The sequence below is a fragment of the Apis florea genome, unplaced genomic scaffold (genome assembly GCF_048593485.1).
Source record: "Apis florea isolate Af1SG1 unplaced genomic scaffold, ASM4859348v1 contig_2272_pilon, whole genome shotgun sequence".
Classification (NCBI taxonomy): domain Eukaryota; kingdom Metazoa; phylum Arthropoda; class Insecta; order Hymenoptera; family Apidae; genus Apis; species Apis florea.
The window spans coordinates 6645093-6663877 of NW_028256549.1; the positions used below are offsets into that span (position 1 = coordinate 6645093).

The window sequence follows — 18785 nt, forward strand, 5'->3', positions numbered from 1 at the left end:
CCTGTTCATTTCCTCTTCTTTTTCCACAACCACAATTTTTTGTTCTTCTTTATAATTTTTACATTTAAATAATATATCTCTTTCTTTCTTGGAAATAATAAAAAATTAAAAATTCCTGAATTAATCTTATGAATTTATATGGAATTATATCATCATAATATCATATAATTATAATAATGAAACAGATTTTGAATACTAATAATCATATAATTGAATATTCAATAATGTTCATAATAAATGTATGAAGGATAAAAATATCGATATTAACAGATAACGATATGAAATGACTAAATCTGAAGTAGTGTTTAAATGATAAATATTGAATGTTAAATATTGTTTGATAGATAGATGATCTAAAAAAGAAAATATTAGAATAAATATATATATATTGAAATTTTCCATTGAATATTGTAATCTATATTATTTCTATTAATAAAATTTTATATTAAAAATATAATCTTATGTTATAAATTAAGATTTTATCGATAAATCATAATTAAATTCAATGGATCTTGTCTTTTGCATTTCGTTATCAAATTAGAATGGTATATTCAATTTAATTTCTTAATTTCAATATATTAAAAATAAATATGAAATAGTACAAATAGAAAAGAAATCATTTAAAAAGAAAATGTAAAATGTATTCTTTTATTTACATCGATTGATTGAAATTAATCGAACTGCGAATGCTTTTGATACACTTTGAAGAAATTATTATATTATATTAAATTTATTAAATATTTGTAAAAACCAAAAAATATTTAATCATTTTTTTTTTAAATCGTTATCATTTTAAGTATATAATTGATTTTCAATTAATTAATAAAATCAACAATACAATGCTACAAAAAACTAGAATATATATTGTAATATAACAAAATTGAAAATTAATTCTATAAAATTCTAAAAATAGAATTAATATGTAATATGAAATATAAAAAATAATTTCTTACTTTTTTTTTTTTGATATAATAATTATAATTGAATCAAATTTTCATAGATCACTGAATTCATCCATCATAAATTTCTCGAATAGTAAATCCTTTCGATTATATGATCTCGTGATTGGTCGATCGTCGATCTTTGGTGGGGGAGTATAAAACGGGGTTATTTCCACGGAGCGGCGCACTGTGCGATAGCATAAGTTTGTGTTCGCGTCGGTACGTGTCGCGATTTCCAAATTGCTTCTGAAACATTGTATAAAATTTAATAACATTCTTATGCATAATTGGTATAAACGATTCGGCATATTTTGAAACATAATATACTTTCTTTTTATTACGCTCGATTTCAACAAACGGTTACTAAACGAAGAACCATGTGTGTACGTACGTTGATCGGTACCGAAAGTAACGAGCCGGTTGTGGTATACAATAATCAGAACAAGCTTCAAAAAACAAAAGAGAAATATATAAAGTTACATGATGATTTAGTCACCAAAGAATTGGAGATCATTAAACAACGAAAAAATCAGACGGTCTTCATACCAGAATTAGCTGATGACATCTTGAGGGCCAGCACCATAAACTACAGTTCACTTTTGAAAGCTTTGTCGAAATACTATGAAGCAATACAACAGACTAAAATTTTCAAGTAAGTTATTTTTTTTATTTAATTGTCTTTTTAATTATATTAATTAAAGTAATTATATTATATTAAAGTAATAGTAAATATTTGATAGATTAAACATAATTGTTTATGAATGTTTTTTGCCGATTTATTTTATTTTTTTATCTGTGATTTACATAGCAATAAAAAGTATTTGTATTAATTATTTAATACAAAATGTAATTAGCTCAATGAATAAAATATGTAACATAAAATTTTATTTCAATGAAATTTGTGTAAATATATTTTTTTAAGTGAAAGTTAGCATTATATTTATAATTAAATTATTTAATATTATTATATATATTATTATTATAAGTCATTTAATATTATTATATATGGAATTTTATCTTTTTTTTTTCTCAAAACATATTTTGTTTTAGCAGTTTTCATATTTAACTTAACTTATTAGCAATGTAATATCTTTTTTAAACAATATATTAAATGATATTTTTATTTAGCAAATTTTAAATTTCATGTCATTTCATTTTAATTAATATAATATTTTTATTTACTTATTATTATTTATTATTTAATTAATAAAATTGAATAATATAAGAAAATAATGTTATAATTTATTAAAGTATTTGATAAGTCACTATGACACTTTGTTGAAGCATGAAACATAAATCAAAATTTTATTTAATATTAATTTGACAGATAATAATTAAAATTACATAAGTAACTGATAAATGATAATTATTTTATATATAACGAAATAGATTTTTCTCTTTTTTCACTACCAATCATAAAGGTTTCAAGTAATTATTTATAATTACTAATGAATTATAGTTATATGTATCAACGATTAGAAAGTTAAATCTTCATTTTTGAAATACAGATAATTATAATCGTTATCGCGTTAGATAAATCAAAATATTTTTTATTTACTTCTTTGATATTGATCAAAATTATAGCGCCATTTTACTGTAATTTGAGATAATAAAATATATTTCATATCCATTTTTCATAGAATTAATTTAAACATCACGTGATCATTACAAATTTATATTTTCTTTTTTCACTTTTTAAAATATTTAATATCAAAATATATAATAAAAAATACATATATAATAAAAAAAATAAAAAGTTTAAATTTGAATAAAAAAAGATTATGGATATGATAATGACAAAAGATTAAATAATAGTTTTTTTATTGTTTCCTTAAATTTTAATTTTAAATTTTAATATTCATATTTTTGAGAATATTAAAAATATATATGTAATTTTATTTATGTGTTAAATTTTTTTCATTGAATAATTCTAATTAATAATTTTCTAAATTAAAAATTAATTAAAAATTAAAATTATTTGAATATTTTGAACAATATATTACATTTATTTAAAAAATATATTGCAATAGCTCAGTGCATTTCTCAAGATCCTTAGGAATAGAGAAAGGACAAGGGGGAAAAAGATAGTGCAACATAATTCCATTTAATAATTCAAGGCTCAATTAATATTATCGTTGCAACAATGAAAAAAAAAAAAAGGTTCTGTAAAACGGAACTTAAAATGCTACGCGATTTCATATTCAAATATATTAATGATATTCATTTATACATAAACTATAATAAAAACAAATTTAATTTAATATATAACAAATATATGCATATTCTATTTACCTATAGATGATAAATTTCTTCCTTTCAATTTCCTAATATTAAAATTACAGAAAATTAATTTTCGTAGATATCTTTATTATATATAATCTTATCATTTATTATATATACATATATAATCTCATAATCCTTTAAATTATAATGAAATTTTCTAATGTAAAAAAATATATTTTTTATTGTGTATATACAATAATATATAATATATATATTTTATCATATTTATCATATTATATATTATACAAATAGATTACAATTACCTTTATGATTATTCACAATTTTATTAGATACTTTAATTAATATTAAATATTAATTATCATAAAATAAGTGGAAACTGATATAATTTTTTATCAATATATTATGCGATAAATGTGTAATAACTTCAATTAAAATAAAATAAAATTTTAATTAAAAATGTTTACTTTGAATATTTAACTTTTCACGATCGGATAAAATTAATCTGAATTATCATTTTTTTGTATACATACTATATACATATGTATACATACTTGTATACATACTATTTTAATTTATATCTTATAATTGTTTATTAATCTATTATCTTATAATTATGTAATAATATACATATGTGTTATGTATATCATTGACTTTTAAAATTTTTTTAAATATTTAACACGAATGCATTGACAAATATGTCTATAATAAATTTAAATACAAGAGATGTTCTTTCAACCTTCTATCGTTTCTCTCCTAAACTCGTGTAATTGATTACATATTTATTGTTCATATAAACATGCATATTTATATCTTTATAAATACACATATTACCATTTTAAATATTGTTTTTGTTTAAAGTGCATTCCGATTAAAATTGGTAATAATAGATAATAATTATGTTTCTAACATTGAATTCAGCATGTGCGCGCTAACTCTGTATGGAATATAATGTTTCGCGCATGCGTAAAAATAAAACAAATGACACATAAACATACATTCGTTGCACGCGTGAAATATGCGTAATATGGATCGTAATAATTATATAAGAAGTGTAAATTTAATAGAATAACATCATATAATATATACAACATTCTATCAGAGTCACTAAATAACTGATTATTATAACTTGCAAATTCATATAATTTCATTGAAGTTGAATGAATTTTGCAAAAATTATTTTCAGAATCTTTAAACATACGAAATATCTTAATATTTTGGCTGGTTTTCAAAATCAAAAATACAGTTTCCAAGAGACAAAAAAACGCAATTATATTTTAACGCATTACGAAACATAGCACTACTTTCTCCATGTCACTTTCGAAAAACTAGAAAATTAATCCAAGGATTTACTCAGCGTTTTTTTTACTTCTTAACTTCTTTTTTTATCTTATTTTGTGTCAGCTCTTTTTATCTTCCGAGAAAAATTTGAATGACAGTGTATAAATTGATTATGAATGACAATAAAGATTAACGAGGTTTTAAATGAGGTAAAAGTAGATAGTAGCCAAATCCATATTTGTAGATTATTTATATAAAATTTAGAAAAAAATTTTGAAGTTATCTAATAACATCTATTATATTTATCTATTATAATTTCATCTATTATATTATATCTATTATAATTATATCTATATTTTGATTGTAATATTATAAAACAATATGTTGTTCATAACAGTTGAAAATATTATATTATATTATAATCTATAATAGTAAAACCTATACTTGTCGGAAAATTTTAATTCGCATAATTTCTTATCTTTTTACGTTTACTTTGTGGATCATTTAAAACAATTTGATTTTTGAATTGTTGATAAATCTATTAGTATATTTAAAGTATTAATTGTGCATTCTGTACAATATTTTTTTTTTCATAGTGTTTTTTTTTTTCAACAATATTTTTAGATATATATTCAGATATATAAGTATTAGGAATAAAAGAATCATAATTATATATTTTTATAATGTTCCATATAAAAGAATATAAATTTTTTTCTATTTTTTTTTTGGTTAGGTTATGTGTGATGAATAAAAAAATCTATTATTATATTTTTTAAATATCAATATAAATCCTTATTGTTCAAAGAAATAATTCAATTCAATATATATAATAAAATTATCAAAAAAAGATAAAATTATGCATCAATCATAATGCATCTTGTCGATGCTTTAATTTGTTATTGATCACAGACGACACTGATTCACGAAAAAATATATACTACTATGAAGGCAGAAAATTCCAAAGTGACCGGAATTATTCATGAAACTCTCAAGTCACTAAAATTTTTTTTGACGGACGGATTGCAGTTTCAAAAGAAAAAGCAGGTAGTTGTCCAAGAATTTTAATGGCGGTAATCCCCAAGGCGCATCTGGCTTCAAACGCTTAGTCTGGCGCTTGGTCAAGAGACACATCATGAAATTTAGAAGAGATGAAAGTGACATTGCAATAACAACAATCATATCGTTCATATATTGAAATCGTCAATCAAAATCGTTTATCAATAATATCATATGCCTACGCGAATACATGTTCCAAATTTTTGCATTTAAACTAGAATCCATAAAATAAATTAATATAATATAAACATCGTGACTTTGAGTTATTGCGAAAAAAGAGACTTTGTCAATATTTGTTAACTACGATACGATATTCTATTTGGGAAAATAATCGTTACTATGTTCGTTGTGTAAATTCTATGAAGCGTAATAGGGTCTTTCTTTTTTTCAATTTGTTAAAAAGAAGTTATAAAAAGCAGAATCGTATATCTATTTAGAAACAATTTAATCTTATCAATTTACATTGAGGTTTAAATATATGCTTTGATTTTGACCTGTATAAGATAAAATGCTATATTTGCAGAAAAAAAAAAAGAGAAATTCTTGCAGATAATGTGCTAAACACACATTTGAAGGAAACGAAGTTAAGTGAAATCAAATGACTATTTAGATATTTTATATGTGTATTAGAAGTTATTTGAAAAATTTGACAAGTTTAAAAAAATTTGAATTTTTAAAGACTTTTAATGGAATAGTCAATTATTCGAATTCTCGAGTCTTTCGAATACTAGAAATTTTTAAGTAATGGAATTTAAAGTCCCATAAAGTCATTCAATTTTTTTTAGAATTTTCAAATATTCAAAAGTTTAGAGTTCACAAATGTTCGATATATATTTGGATTTTTAAATTTTCGAAATTTTAGAGAGTTCAAATACTGAAATTTAAAATTTTAATGTTTTTTAAAATTTTAAATTTTTTAAATCATTTAATTTTTGAGTTTTAAAAAATTGTAGAGTACACTCTCAAATACTTTTTCTTAAAAATTCTTAAGTTGCATAATTTTTTAGAGTTTCCAACTTGGATTGGATTTTTCAGAATTTTTAAGCACTAAAAATGTTTGAAGTCTTCAAATAATCGATATTTTTTTAGAAATTATTCTAGAAAATGTTAGAAATTTTAAAGTTCTCGAATGGTTTAAAAAATTTTAAATACTCACAAGGTTTTCGAGAACACAAAAATGTTATAATAATGATTCAAAATCTTAGAGTAAATCTTTAGCTACCATTCGAGTTTCCAAATGCATACGGAATGCTTAGTTCGATAACACAACTCCCACTTGTCCCATGAAATTGAAGTACTTACTTACTCAGTTATATAGAGAGCGGGCGGGCGCCGCCGTCGATTTCAATATAGGCGTACAGAGTAAGGGGGTATTGTTTGATCAACGTTTAAATCAGGAAGGTGAAATTGCAAAGCCGGTGCATGTATGCAAGTTAGCGCGCGCGTGCAATCCGAGCGATGGGTTGCGTGCCATCTCGCACGTTTCCCGCTTGCCTCTTGATAACTAGCTCATAATGCCAGCCGTATTCTATACCTGCAGTCTTCTGCTTTAGAATACGAGCGGACAGCTCGTTGGCTGAAACGTTTGCCTGTTCACGCATCGAATTACGTCGATTCAGTTCCCTTTCGCAACTGGATAGTCCCTTCCTCTCTCACCTGGAAAAGGAAGAAATAATTGGACATAGTTATATCACGGTTAAAAAAACCTTAATTAACTGGTTAGATATCGCTTATTCGAATATCAGTGTTGAGCTTTGATTATACTTTATGCAAGATGTTAATGCATTTCATTAGGAGGATCGATTTATATAGAAATTAAAACAAAAATTGGTATACAAAAATTTCGATTAAGATATATTTATTAAGTTTATAAAAGTTTATTTAAGTTTGCGTTAAATGAGGCAAGATGGAGACGGACATTTTATTTAACGTGAACTTAAACTGTTTATAATTTAATAAATAAATCTCAAATGAAATTTTTGTATACCAATATTTGTTTTCATCTTGTTTTATTGATCTTCCAATAAAAATATCCCATGAATATATTAACATATATTAACATGTATAAAATTAATTAGAATTTATAATTTATATATTTATATAGGATAAGAATCTTAATTGACTGGTTAGAAAAACATATTCAAATATCAATTAAATCAATGGCTCGTTAAGTTTTTAGATGTTTATACGATTCTAATATATTGAATGTCAATTTCAATCTCATTCATCTTTAGTCTAATATTGCAAAAAAATATAAATCAAATAGTTGAGATAATATAAATATAGCTCATTCAGAATTTGACTGACCTGCTTGTTTCTCTTTGTCCTCTTTTATTTCAATAATGCTTGATACATTTCTGAAAGGAAAATTTCACGTTCATTGAAAGTAACATCGAAACAAGGAAATAAACTATTTATATATATATATATAGAGAGAGAGAGAGAGAGAGAAAACTATGGGGTGAAATAAAAACGCCTTTGCTCGACCTCGAATCCAGTTGTAAATAATTGATGTGAGAGAGAGTTGATGTTGGCGCACCGTGCAATGATCTTAAATGATTGATGTAATCATGAAACATGCGGGATGAAACTTGTCGCAGACGGTTCTTATCAGTACTGTCTACACAGTTTTATTGATAAATCGTTATCATTGTTATCCCTTCATATTTGAAAATATTTTTCAATTTAATTAATATTCATATTAAAAATTTCTCAATTAAATACCGATGGAATTTTTTAATTGGAAGTTTCAAAGAATATGATGACCTTAATTTTGTAAAATTTTGTAAAATAAATTATGTTAATTGTAATTAAAACATTTTATTTTCAAAAAAGAAATAGAAATTAGAATTTTAATTAACATAACCGAGTAATAGAAAATTATGGATAAATTTGTTAACAGTTATTCTAAACGCATATATAAAACGTGCAAAAATTTTCAATGAAAGAAGAGATTCTTGACCCGAGTAGCAGTCAAGTATAATATGATTCTTGGAATTTCAACAGGATTACATGACTTTCCAATATCTACGTATGTATATATGTACGCATAAATATTACATGTAATTTATCTAACACATTAAGCTTCATATATAACACATATAATTCTTTTCCAAAGAAAAACAATTTATTTAAGAAAAAAACCTGATAACATACCTCACTTAACCCTTTTGACCTCATGATAAGATTTGTTCAATATTCCACATTTTTATAAATCTTATACGTTGAACAAAATCTGTAATCATTTCCTTTGAGCAATATATTCATTGTAACAAAATCTTTTTTATTAATTAAAATATCGAATTTTATTTTATAATTTAATAATTTAATAAATTTATATTGTAAAATATATCTACATTACCCGTTAATAAACGAGCACTGTTTGAAGGTTATTTCTGCATTATTTAGCCATTTCTTTGTAAATCAAATACATGTTCAAGTCACGAACATGGCTTTCCGTTTCGGGCACTCCTTTGATGGTCAAGCACCTTTCCCACATCAAAATGGATAATAAAAAATAATCTGCGCAAAAAAAATTAACGAATATTAATAAAAAAAAAAATTTAAACACACGTGAATAATAATATTTTCCATTATTTCGGAATACAAACAATTCAATGTTATTGATTATTGACATACAAAACATTTAATTACGTGATCGATTAATAAATCACAAAAACGTGATTTCAAAATTACGAGATATGACATAAAGAATGTCGAGCAAATAGGAAGTGATTTCTGTATCAACCAGTTTCGAGACAAATGACGCAAACCACAAACGTCATAAGAGTAATTTGAAAGGCTTGAAACGTGATGTAAACGTGTTTCCTATGATGATCAATTGGGCACGCTTTGTGTTCCATTCATCGTGAAACACATATGTATTGTTCAACGAACCGCACGAGCTCCACGATTCAAAGTACGAAATATATATCTTGGAATGGACACAATCCGGGTTGAAAATGATTTTGCGTGCAAAATAAGTCGAAAACAAGGAATTGAATTTTTTTGCTCAAAGAGAGATTTTTGAAAAATTGACTTTGAAAATTCGTGCGACATACATGCAATTTTTTGTTTAATTATGAATTAATTATAATAATATCATCACACAACTTTTTCATTTTCTCTTTTAATTTTTATTTTTATTAAATAATAAGAAAACAACTGTTAATTTCTAAATGTACTTCTGTTACTAAATTTAATTTTGTAATGTACTTCACACTTTTTAGAGAAATTATTACACTATCTCTAACTCTTCTCTCTAGACGTCATTCATTCCTTACCTTACGTTAAAATATTCTCTGGACAAATAAAATGCTTTAGCTAAAAATAGAAAAATTTTTTTGAAAACATTTGTTAAGAAATTCAACTGTGCCTCCAAATACTTTTTTCATTCGGACGATGCTAAGGACCTCAGCTAAGGAATGACTGACATCATAAAGAGAAGAAAAAAAACTTAAGAATATAGGTTCTAAAAACACGACCAATACATTTCAAAAATAGTTTCTTGTTAATTTTGAGAAACAATGGATAACATATAACAAATAAGGATTCCAATGAAACTTGCTACAAGACAGAGCCTTGCGTGAGAGTTCACATTTATTTTCCTAATTTTTTTATAATACAAAATAATAAATTTTTTACAATACAAGTAAGAAGTATAAGAATGTCCTTCATCACGTAAGAAATGAAAGGATATTATTCTATACTTTCGATTTATTTTGCCTGTTCTTTTTCTGCTCTTGTTATAATAAGAAATTAAATTATACATAAGTAATGTTTAATTTGTAGTTATAATTTCAAAAAATTATTTATTGCAAGCTTTTAGAATAATTATTATGAGAATAGTTTATAGCGGAAAAATGAAATAAATAACATATAGTTTTTGTGAAGAAATGCTTATTATTAAAAAATTTTTTAAAAAAAGTTTTTTCCCATTTTGATAATAAAAAATTAAATAGTATGAAACTTAATTAAAACTATATATTAATTAATTTTAATATATATATTAGAATTATTGTATTCTTATAATCTTTTTTTTTTATTAGAAAATTTTTTAAATAGTAAAATCTTTAAAAATGTAAAAAATTAACATTAAACAGGTTTTTAAAAAATTTTTAAGAAATTTATTATGCAAAGGAATCAAATTTATACCAATCATAAAAAATAATCTTCCATATAATAATAAATAATTAATCAATTAAAAGTACATAGAAATAGAAAAAAATACATAGATATTATTATTATTATTATTTTTATAGAAATTATATTTATTTTTAAAACGACATTATTTATAAGACTTACTACAAATTTTCCAAAAAAAAAAATTTTCCAATTTTTTCAAAATAAGGATTCAAATAAAAGAAAATATTATTCTTTTTATTATTTAATTTACTTACATGTTTACATATAGAATAATTCTACTATTTTATTATGTATGTACATTTACTAATTCTGGAACATTGTATATGTCAAGTTCTTAAGAGATATCTGCCGCTATAAGATATATTTAGCAACTTTGAAACGAATTCATTGAACGCTTACGGGAACAGTGATGCAACTTGCTAATTACTTCGCCTTATCGCTGCAGATTTATTGCTGCATTGTCACTTTAATATTTGTTTAATACTTTAAATCTCTTATTTTTTTTAATTAAATCATCTAAGTCATTATTATTTCATTTTTATTGTATTATATGCAAAATATGATAAAAAAAAAATTTATTCCATTAACTCGATATCTTCTTTTGTTACTTTCACAATAAAAAAAAAGAAATTCGATAAAATTGTCAAAGTAAGTTTCTACTTTCATTATTTACAATTCATATGATATTCAAAGTAACATATTCAGCAATATTTTCATTTCCAAATGAAGTATACAATTACTCATCAAAAACAATGTAAATTTATTAAAGTTATATTCTGTTACATTATTTATCACATTATATGGAAATAAAGAATATCATTATTAGAATAACTTGGTTTGAATTAAATTTTATTCCAATATTTTATCGATGAGTATTAATATTAAACATATAGAATCTAGAATAACAGTTTAAGAAACTGTAAATTTCATAAATAAGATCAAGTAACTCAACATCTTTAATGATGACCACGACCACTGAATAGTAGAAGATGTAATGTATACCGACAAAGCAAACCCCAGACATAACGTATAATAAAATAAAAATACATCCATTTAGATGCATGCAAACCACTCTATCTTTATATTACTTATTATATATTATATTAAACTTTCTATAAATATTGTCGCTTTGATCGTTTTTCTAACATTTTCTAACATCTAAGCATTCCGTTTGAATTTTTTTTGTAATTTTTTATTACAGATAAAATACAAGATAAATATGATATTCTATAAAATTTCATATCAATTTTCTTAAATATTGATTACAAAAAAAAAAAAACATTTCTTACATCCTCTGTGATTTGCTACATATTTCTATATATTATATATATTTTATATATCTCGCTTGCTTTTGAAAATATTAAAAACATCAGATAAAAAAAAAAGTTAAATGGTTTCGAAAGAAGTATAATATGATGTAATTCTTGGTAAATTTGAAAGTTACATAAAAGTCTGATTATATTTGATTATCTCCTGTAACTAATAATTTTTTTATTTATATGACTTAACTATTTTTTTTTATAAAGAATATCAAGCTGCATCGACTCATAAAAAACATTTGATTCTATAAAAAAATGAAGTTTGCAATTCTTTAAAATTCTTTATGCATTCTTTTATATGCAAAAATAAATATAATCAAAATATAACTTGATTGAAACTATTCAACTTTTATCTGAAGTATTTTTTAATATAATGAAAAACAAATAAGATATTCCATATAAAAGATAAAATTATATAGATATATAGATAATAAATTATACATATTCCATTAGATAAAAATGACTCCTAATAACATGGCAGCATTTAAAATGTAAATATAAAACAAAATAAAAATATAAAAATATAAAACAAACTAAATAATAAAACAAGTATATCAAATTCCAAAAAAACTTCATGTATCTCTTCTAGGATTATATTTTCTTAATTCAAATATAAAATTTGAACAAAATTTTGCTATTAAACTAAAATTCCAATTCTATAAGAAAATTTAATAAAAATTTTCCAAGAATTCCAAAACTGAAATTTTGTATTAGAATATAAGATTCTATTATATAGAAATATAATTTAATAGGAAGTAACACGCGAAATTTCTTTTAGAAATATCGAGGTAGTTTTCTTCATTTTAAAGATGCTTATTTTTCACATACTTACTTTATAAAAGAGTTATTTATTTCTTTCATCTTTTTGTAGTACCATTTTTTAACCATTTTTTTTTTTAATTAATACAGAATTCGACAATATATCGAGTATTCACATTATATCTTTCGTTTATTTCGTTTATTTTTCATAATATTAGAAATGTTTCAAATAAATGTTCAATAGTTTTAAAAAAGTTTTATTCTTAATTTTTTTTAGTAAGATAATATTAAAAATTTGTGGAACTCGATTATTTATTTTTTTAAATAGAATCATATACTTTTCAATATATAAACCGATATATTTCAACATTTTCTATAAAAAGAAATATTAAGTTATATCAATGAAAGCTATTATAAAATTTAATAGTTTTTTATGAAATAATTAAATATCCGCTAAATTAATAACTTTTAGTTATAAATAATTTAATCATACAAAATAATAATGTGTTTATTATATTATATTATATTATAATATTTATTTATATTATTTATTTATATAAATTATGAAATATATGATTTTATTTAAAAAATAAAATTGATCTTCATATGACTTTCATGTCTTCCAAAAAAATAATTATATCACATTACGCCTCTGCAAATCAAGCAACTTTTACTTAAAACATTTTTTAATATCTTTAAAAACAATAATAATAAAATTATTAAATAATAAAATTATGTAGGATACCTAGGACATATTGATCATATAAATAAATATAAATAAAAATTGCATAATTTTATATGAAGCAGATTTTATTTTTTTTATTATTTCTTTTTTTTATAGATAATATATAAGAAATGTCCGAAAATCAAATTTATTTTTTTAACTGAATTATACTTTTTTAATGAATGATATATGAATCGATATATTTACATATTTATTTATAAAAAAATATTTAACTATACAAGTTAAAAAATTATTATATTTATAATAATTATTATAATTTATAAAATATTTAATTATAATTAAGTATCTCTCAGATTAATAATTTATTATAAATAATTTGCTATATTTTTTTTAATTTTCTAGAGAATTTTCTAAAAAATAATTATTTTAATCTATATTTAATTTATATATAATACGAAAATAATAAATGGGTAAAGATTAAATTCTTTAAAATCCTGTAATACAAAAAATATAATATAAAATATAAACATTTATTTTATATCTCATTTGTAACAAATTTTATTTATAATAAAATTTATTCGTAATAAAAAAAATTATTGGATAAATATAAAAAATGGAGAAATATTATTTATGATTAAAAATAATTAATAATTGTTTGTCATACAATAAAAAATTATAAATATTAATAACCATATTATTTTTATCTGTGAAAAGTGAAAGTTGAAGAAATTTGATCAAGATATAGATATTTCTATTAATTTTTACTAAAAAAAGATAAGAGAAATAAATATTAATGTAAAATATTTGAATTAAAAAGTATAAAAAAATTATAAATTAGAATTAGAATTTATTGTTAATAAATATCCTACAATGTTATATTTACAATTCAAATTTACTCAGAAATTTACAAGAAATATATTTATTAGGAATTTATTTTAAAAGTATTCTATAAAACTATTTGTGATATATTTAAATTAACAAAATTAATAAGTTGTTTTTAACTATTTTGTTTAATGAGAAATATTCCTTTTAAGAATTCAAAAAATCTTAATATATTAAATTTTTGATTGTTTGTATCATTTCAGAGAGATATTGGAAAGGTAAATCTGTAATTTCGTTAGTAAAAACATTAAGCATAACGGTATACTTTCCGCTTCTATCGCCTACGTGCGAATTGATTACATCGATATGGAAGGCACACGGCAAATATATATATATATGTATATATGTATATATATATATAACGAATGCTCTCAAGCTCCTGACACTATTTCTATCCTTCGACAAATATATATATATATATATTTATATATATATTATTGTTTATGTTATTTTATTATTTTTATTTTTATTTTCATTTAATATTATAATATTTTTGAAAATGATTACGCCATTTATCACTCATTGATCCATATATTTTCGATTTTTATTTCGTAAGATATTACAACATTCACTTAGTATTATCTTAAAAAAAGAACAGTTAGCAAATTCATCATTCACGTATGCGTGTTTTCCCGTTTAAAAAGAAAATAATCTGTTAATGGAAGATTGAAGTTGCTATTCCATAATCTATTTTATATCATTTCATTCCAATTTATCAAAAAAAAGAAAAAAAAAATACAAAAATACAAAGATATATTTAAATAAAATTAAGAAATTTAAAATAATAGATTTAAAAAATAAATTTAAATAACGAAAAACTTCTAATAAATATAAATATTGTGAAATATATTAATATTTTGATCTAATATTTTAATTTACTTTTTTCAGTATATTTAAATATAAAATTTAATATTTAAATATATGAAAAAAATTTTATTCATTTTTTAATAAATTCATTCTTAAATATCTTAATCAAATATTTTTAAATTAAAAAGTAAATTTTTATACTAAAAAATAAATAAAAATATTTTTATTATTTTTTAGAACCATTTAGACATTTAGATTTTTCTATATATTTAATTGCTAATTGTAAAATATATTTAATTCTTTCCTTTAATTCTTCCTTTCGTTTGATTTTTTAATATTTTTTTTTAATATTTTCTTTTTTAATTTATTAATTTTTTCCTTGATTATATCTTTTATTAATTTCCATTATTTTTTGACTAGGGAATGATACAATTTAATTCAGAAGTAGATAAATGAATTTCTTCTTTGCTGAAATTGTTGCAAGATATCGTACTATTTTAGCATCATGTGGCGCCTGAGACCACTGTGATGAGATCACACAAGTTTCATGAGTCTGATTTAAATCTGACTCCAATAATAAAATGTGATCACGAATAATGTAAATTGTATCGATGATAAGGCTATTGTATATTTTTCTTTTGTCTTTTGATTTTTAATTAAATTTGATCAGTTATTTTTTTTAAAGAAAAAATTTTACATTTAAATTATTCATGAATTTTTATTCTTTTATTTTTTGAAAGTAAATAAACTAATAAACAAGTTTTTGATTGTAATTTTTTTCGTGAATATAGTTTTTCAAAAAAAAGGATATTAAAAAAATATTTTACTTCTCTTTTTTTTTTATAAAAAAAATATTTTCATTCATATATTAATATATTAATATTGTAATTATTTTTAATTTATTTTAATTTTTCTTTTTATATATATATGTGTGTGTGTGTGTGTATGTGTATGTGTGTATATTAGATTATAATTATTTACAATTAATTTTGAATAATTTTCAAAAATTAATCTTATAATACAAAATAAATCTATATAATACAAAAATTACTAATATATTTTTAATAATTTAATTATTATATTTTAAACTAATTTTTAATATTTTTATATTTAATATTTAATATATTAAATATAATATATTTATTATATTATATTAATTTCTATAAAAAATTTATAATATTTGAAAATTAAAATTAAAATTATATTATATTAATTTCTGTAAAAAATTTATAATATTTGAAAATTAAAATTAAAATATTTTAGCACAAAGTTTGTAATAAAATTTCAAATACAAATGTTTCTTGTAGTTAACTTATAAACGAGTTGTTGTTTCCAATTAAGAATATTCGAGGCTCTTTTAATTAATGGGATGATTTCTACGAACGATAGCAATGAATATAATTAATGATCACTGTTATTCTGAAATTATAAGTCTTTAACTCGTAAATGGTGCATCCTTCAAAACGATACATAATTACTCATACAAATCTTTTTAATTACTTCAACAAAGTATTAAAAGAAATTATATAGAATAATATCATGAAACTGTCAATATTATTTAAAAAATAATATGGAATATAAAAACTTATATTATAAAATAAAATAATTATTGAAATAGTTTTTAAAACATAATTCAAATAATTTTTTTATTTTATTTTTTATTTATTCAATAATAATCAAAATATTAATCTTTTACATTTTAAATGATTTTAAAAAAATAATACCTAACATAACAATAAAAAAATTTTTAAATATATTTTTTGAACATAATTATATTTATTAAATTGAAAAAATAATTGATCTATACGTAAGATTGTTGAAAACTTTCAAATAAATTATATATTATTAATTTTTTTAACAATTCATTTAATCAAGATTTTTTTCTATATATCTATAATTTTGATATTAAAATGAATATAATTTTAATATTTTATTTTCATATTATAAATATTGTAATAAAAATTATATCAAAAAATTAAAAATTATAATAATACTTTTTAATGCTATTATTAATATGAAATATTAATATAAAAGTTCTTTTTTTATAGAATCTTGTTTTATACAACACAACCGGCTCATGTAATTATGATCGCAGCGGTACTATGTGTTACATCGGCTCTTGTACCAACTAAAGACAGAATGCACGTTGGTCATCCTCAATCAAGAGCAACATCCTTCATTTATCTAGCTTCCTTCGTGATGCATCTTGGTGCTCAAATTTGGATGACTTTTATATCAGGTAATTAAATTAAAAAAAAAAAAACAGAAACAAAAATTAAAATTTCAATTTCAATTTTATCATTGAAACTTAAAAAATTACTTTTTAAATATGTAGGTCTTTCCTTGTATTTCGCATTGCCAAGACACACGTTTGGAGAAGTGCAGCGTATCTTGTTCCCTAGATATTTCACTATCAATGCGTGTCTCAGTTTGATCACACTTCTTATTTTTGTTAAGCATCATCCTATACATACTTGGAATACTGAAATTGCCATTCAGGTTGGTAAATTAATCAATCAAAATTTAAAAATTAACTCCATAAAATTTAAACAATGCAAGACATAATTTTAATATTTCATTCTAACATATAACACATTTTATTTTATTTAATTTTTATGAAGTGATATCTTCTAATAATCAATTACATATTTTCAGGTTGGTGGTATGTCCAGTGCTTTCTTCTTGGAGTTATTGATACGACTCTATTTAACACCACCTCTTCTACGATTAATAGTTCAAAAAAACACTTTGGAACGTGCTGCTGGTATTGGCAATGAGATTGGTGTTCATAATCCTGGTCCTCTAAAACACTGTCCTCACTATTTAAAAATTCATCAAGCTTTTAGACGCATCCATGTTTATATAGCAATGGGAAATATGCTAACTATGGGATGTACAGTGCTACACCTCCATTATATAGCTAATAAATTATGCGTACTTTAAAAACATCACTAAATATAAATTTTACTGAATATATCTGTATTAAGAATCCTCTAATTATAGAGTAACTATATTATGTAATTATATTAGCAAAAAACGCTAATTGATTTCATTATTAATATTTACTGCTAGACTATAGAAGATATTTAATGAAGATAAATGTATTCTCTAAAAGAAATAAGAGCCATGAGGCTGATTATTTGCCCATCAACAATGAATTGAGTATTCTAAAATACGTTTCTCCATATTTTATTCATGGAGAATAAAAAAGCTGAACTTGATCTATATACCTGTAGAATGAGTGTTCAGTATAATTTATGAAAGCATTTTTAGAACTTCTAAAAAACATGACTTGTTAATTTATTATTAACGCGATGCATTAATTATAATAAAAATGTACCGTTATACAAATAGCGATAAACATAAGATTTTTATGTTTAATTGCAAGATGATTAGTTTTTTGACATTGATTACCTAATTTTTTGTTTGTTCCTTTTTTCTCTGAAAAAGTGTAATGTGCGTGTTTTGTGGATCGTGCGTGTGCCTCCGATTAAAATGTAAGAGAATCACTTGGTTGTCTAAAGAATGAATGAATCATAGGACTAGTAAATAAAATACGCAATTTAGAAAGAGAGAAAATATACTATTAATCTTTATTTTTTAAACGAATATATACGAAATTTAAAGAAATATTCTTGAAGAAGAAAATAAGATAAAATAAGTCTTGCC

At 21.7% G+C, this 18785-nt stretch overlaps 1 protein-coding gene and 1 long non-coding RNA gene across 2 annotated transcripts; both read left to right on the forward strand.

Moving 5' to 3' along the window:
- The first annotated feature begins 1122 nt into the window (after positions 1 to 1122).
- LOC116414787 (transmembrane protein 205) lies at positions 1123 to 18067 on the forward strand. Its single transcript, XM_031917967.2, has 4 exons — positions 1123 to 1593; positions 17165 to 17355; positions 17452 to 17615; positions 17772 to 18067. The coding sequence occupies exons 1-4, from the start codon at positions 1319 to 1321 to the stop codon at positions 18057 to 18059; spliced, it is 918 nt and encodes a 305-aa protein (XP_031773827.2). The 5' UTR covers positions 1123 to 1318; the 3' UTR covers positions 18060 to 18067.
- Positions 4394 to 5767, forward strand: LOC147658452 (uncharacterized). The gene is made up of 2 exons (XR_015290635.1): positions 4394 to 4672; positions 5373 to 5767. It is a non-coding gene; the product is annotated as an uncharacterized LOC147658452 (long non-coding RNA).
- Positions 18068 to 18785: the final 718 nt, after the last annotated feature.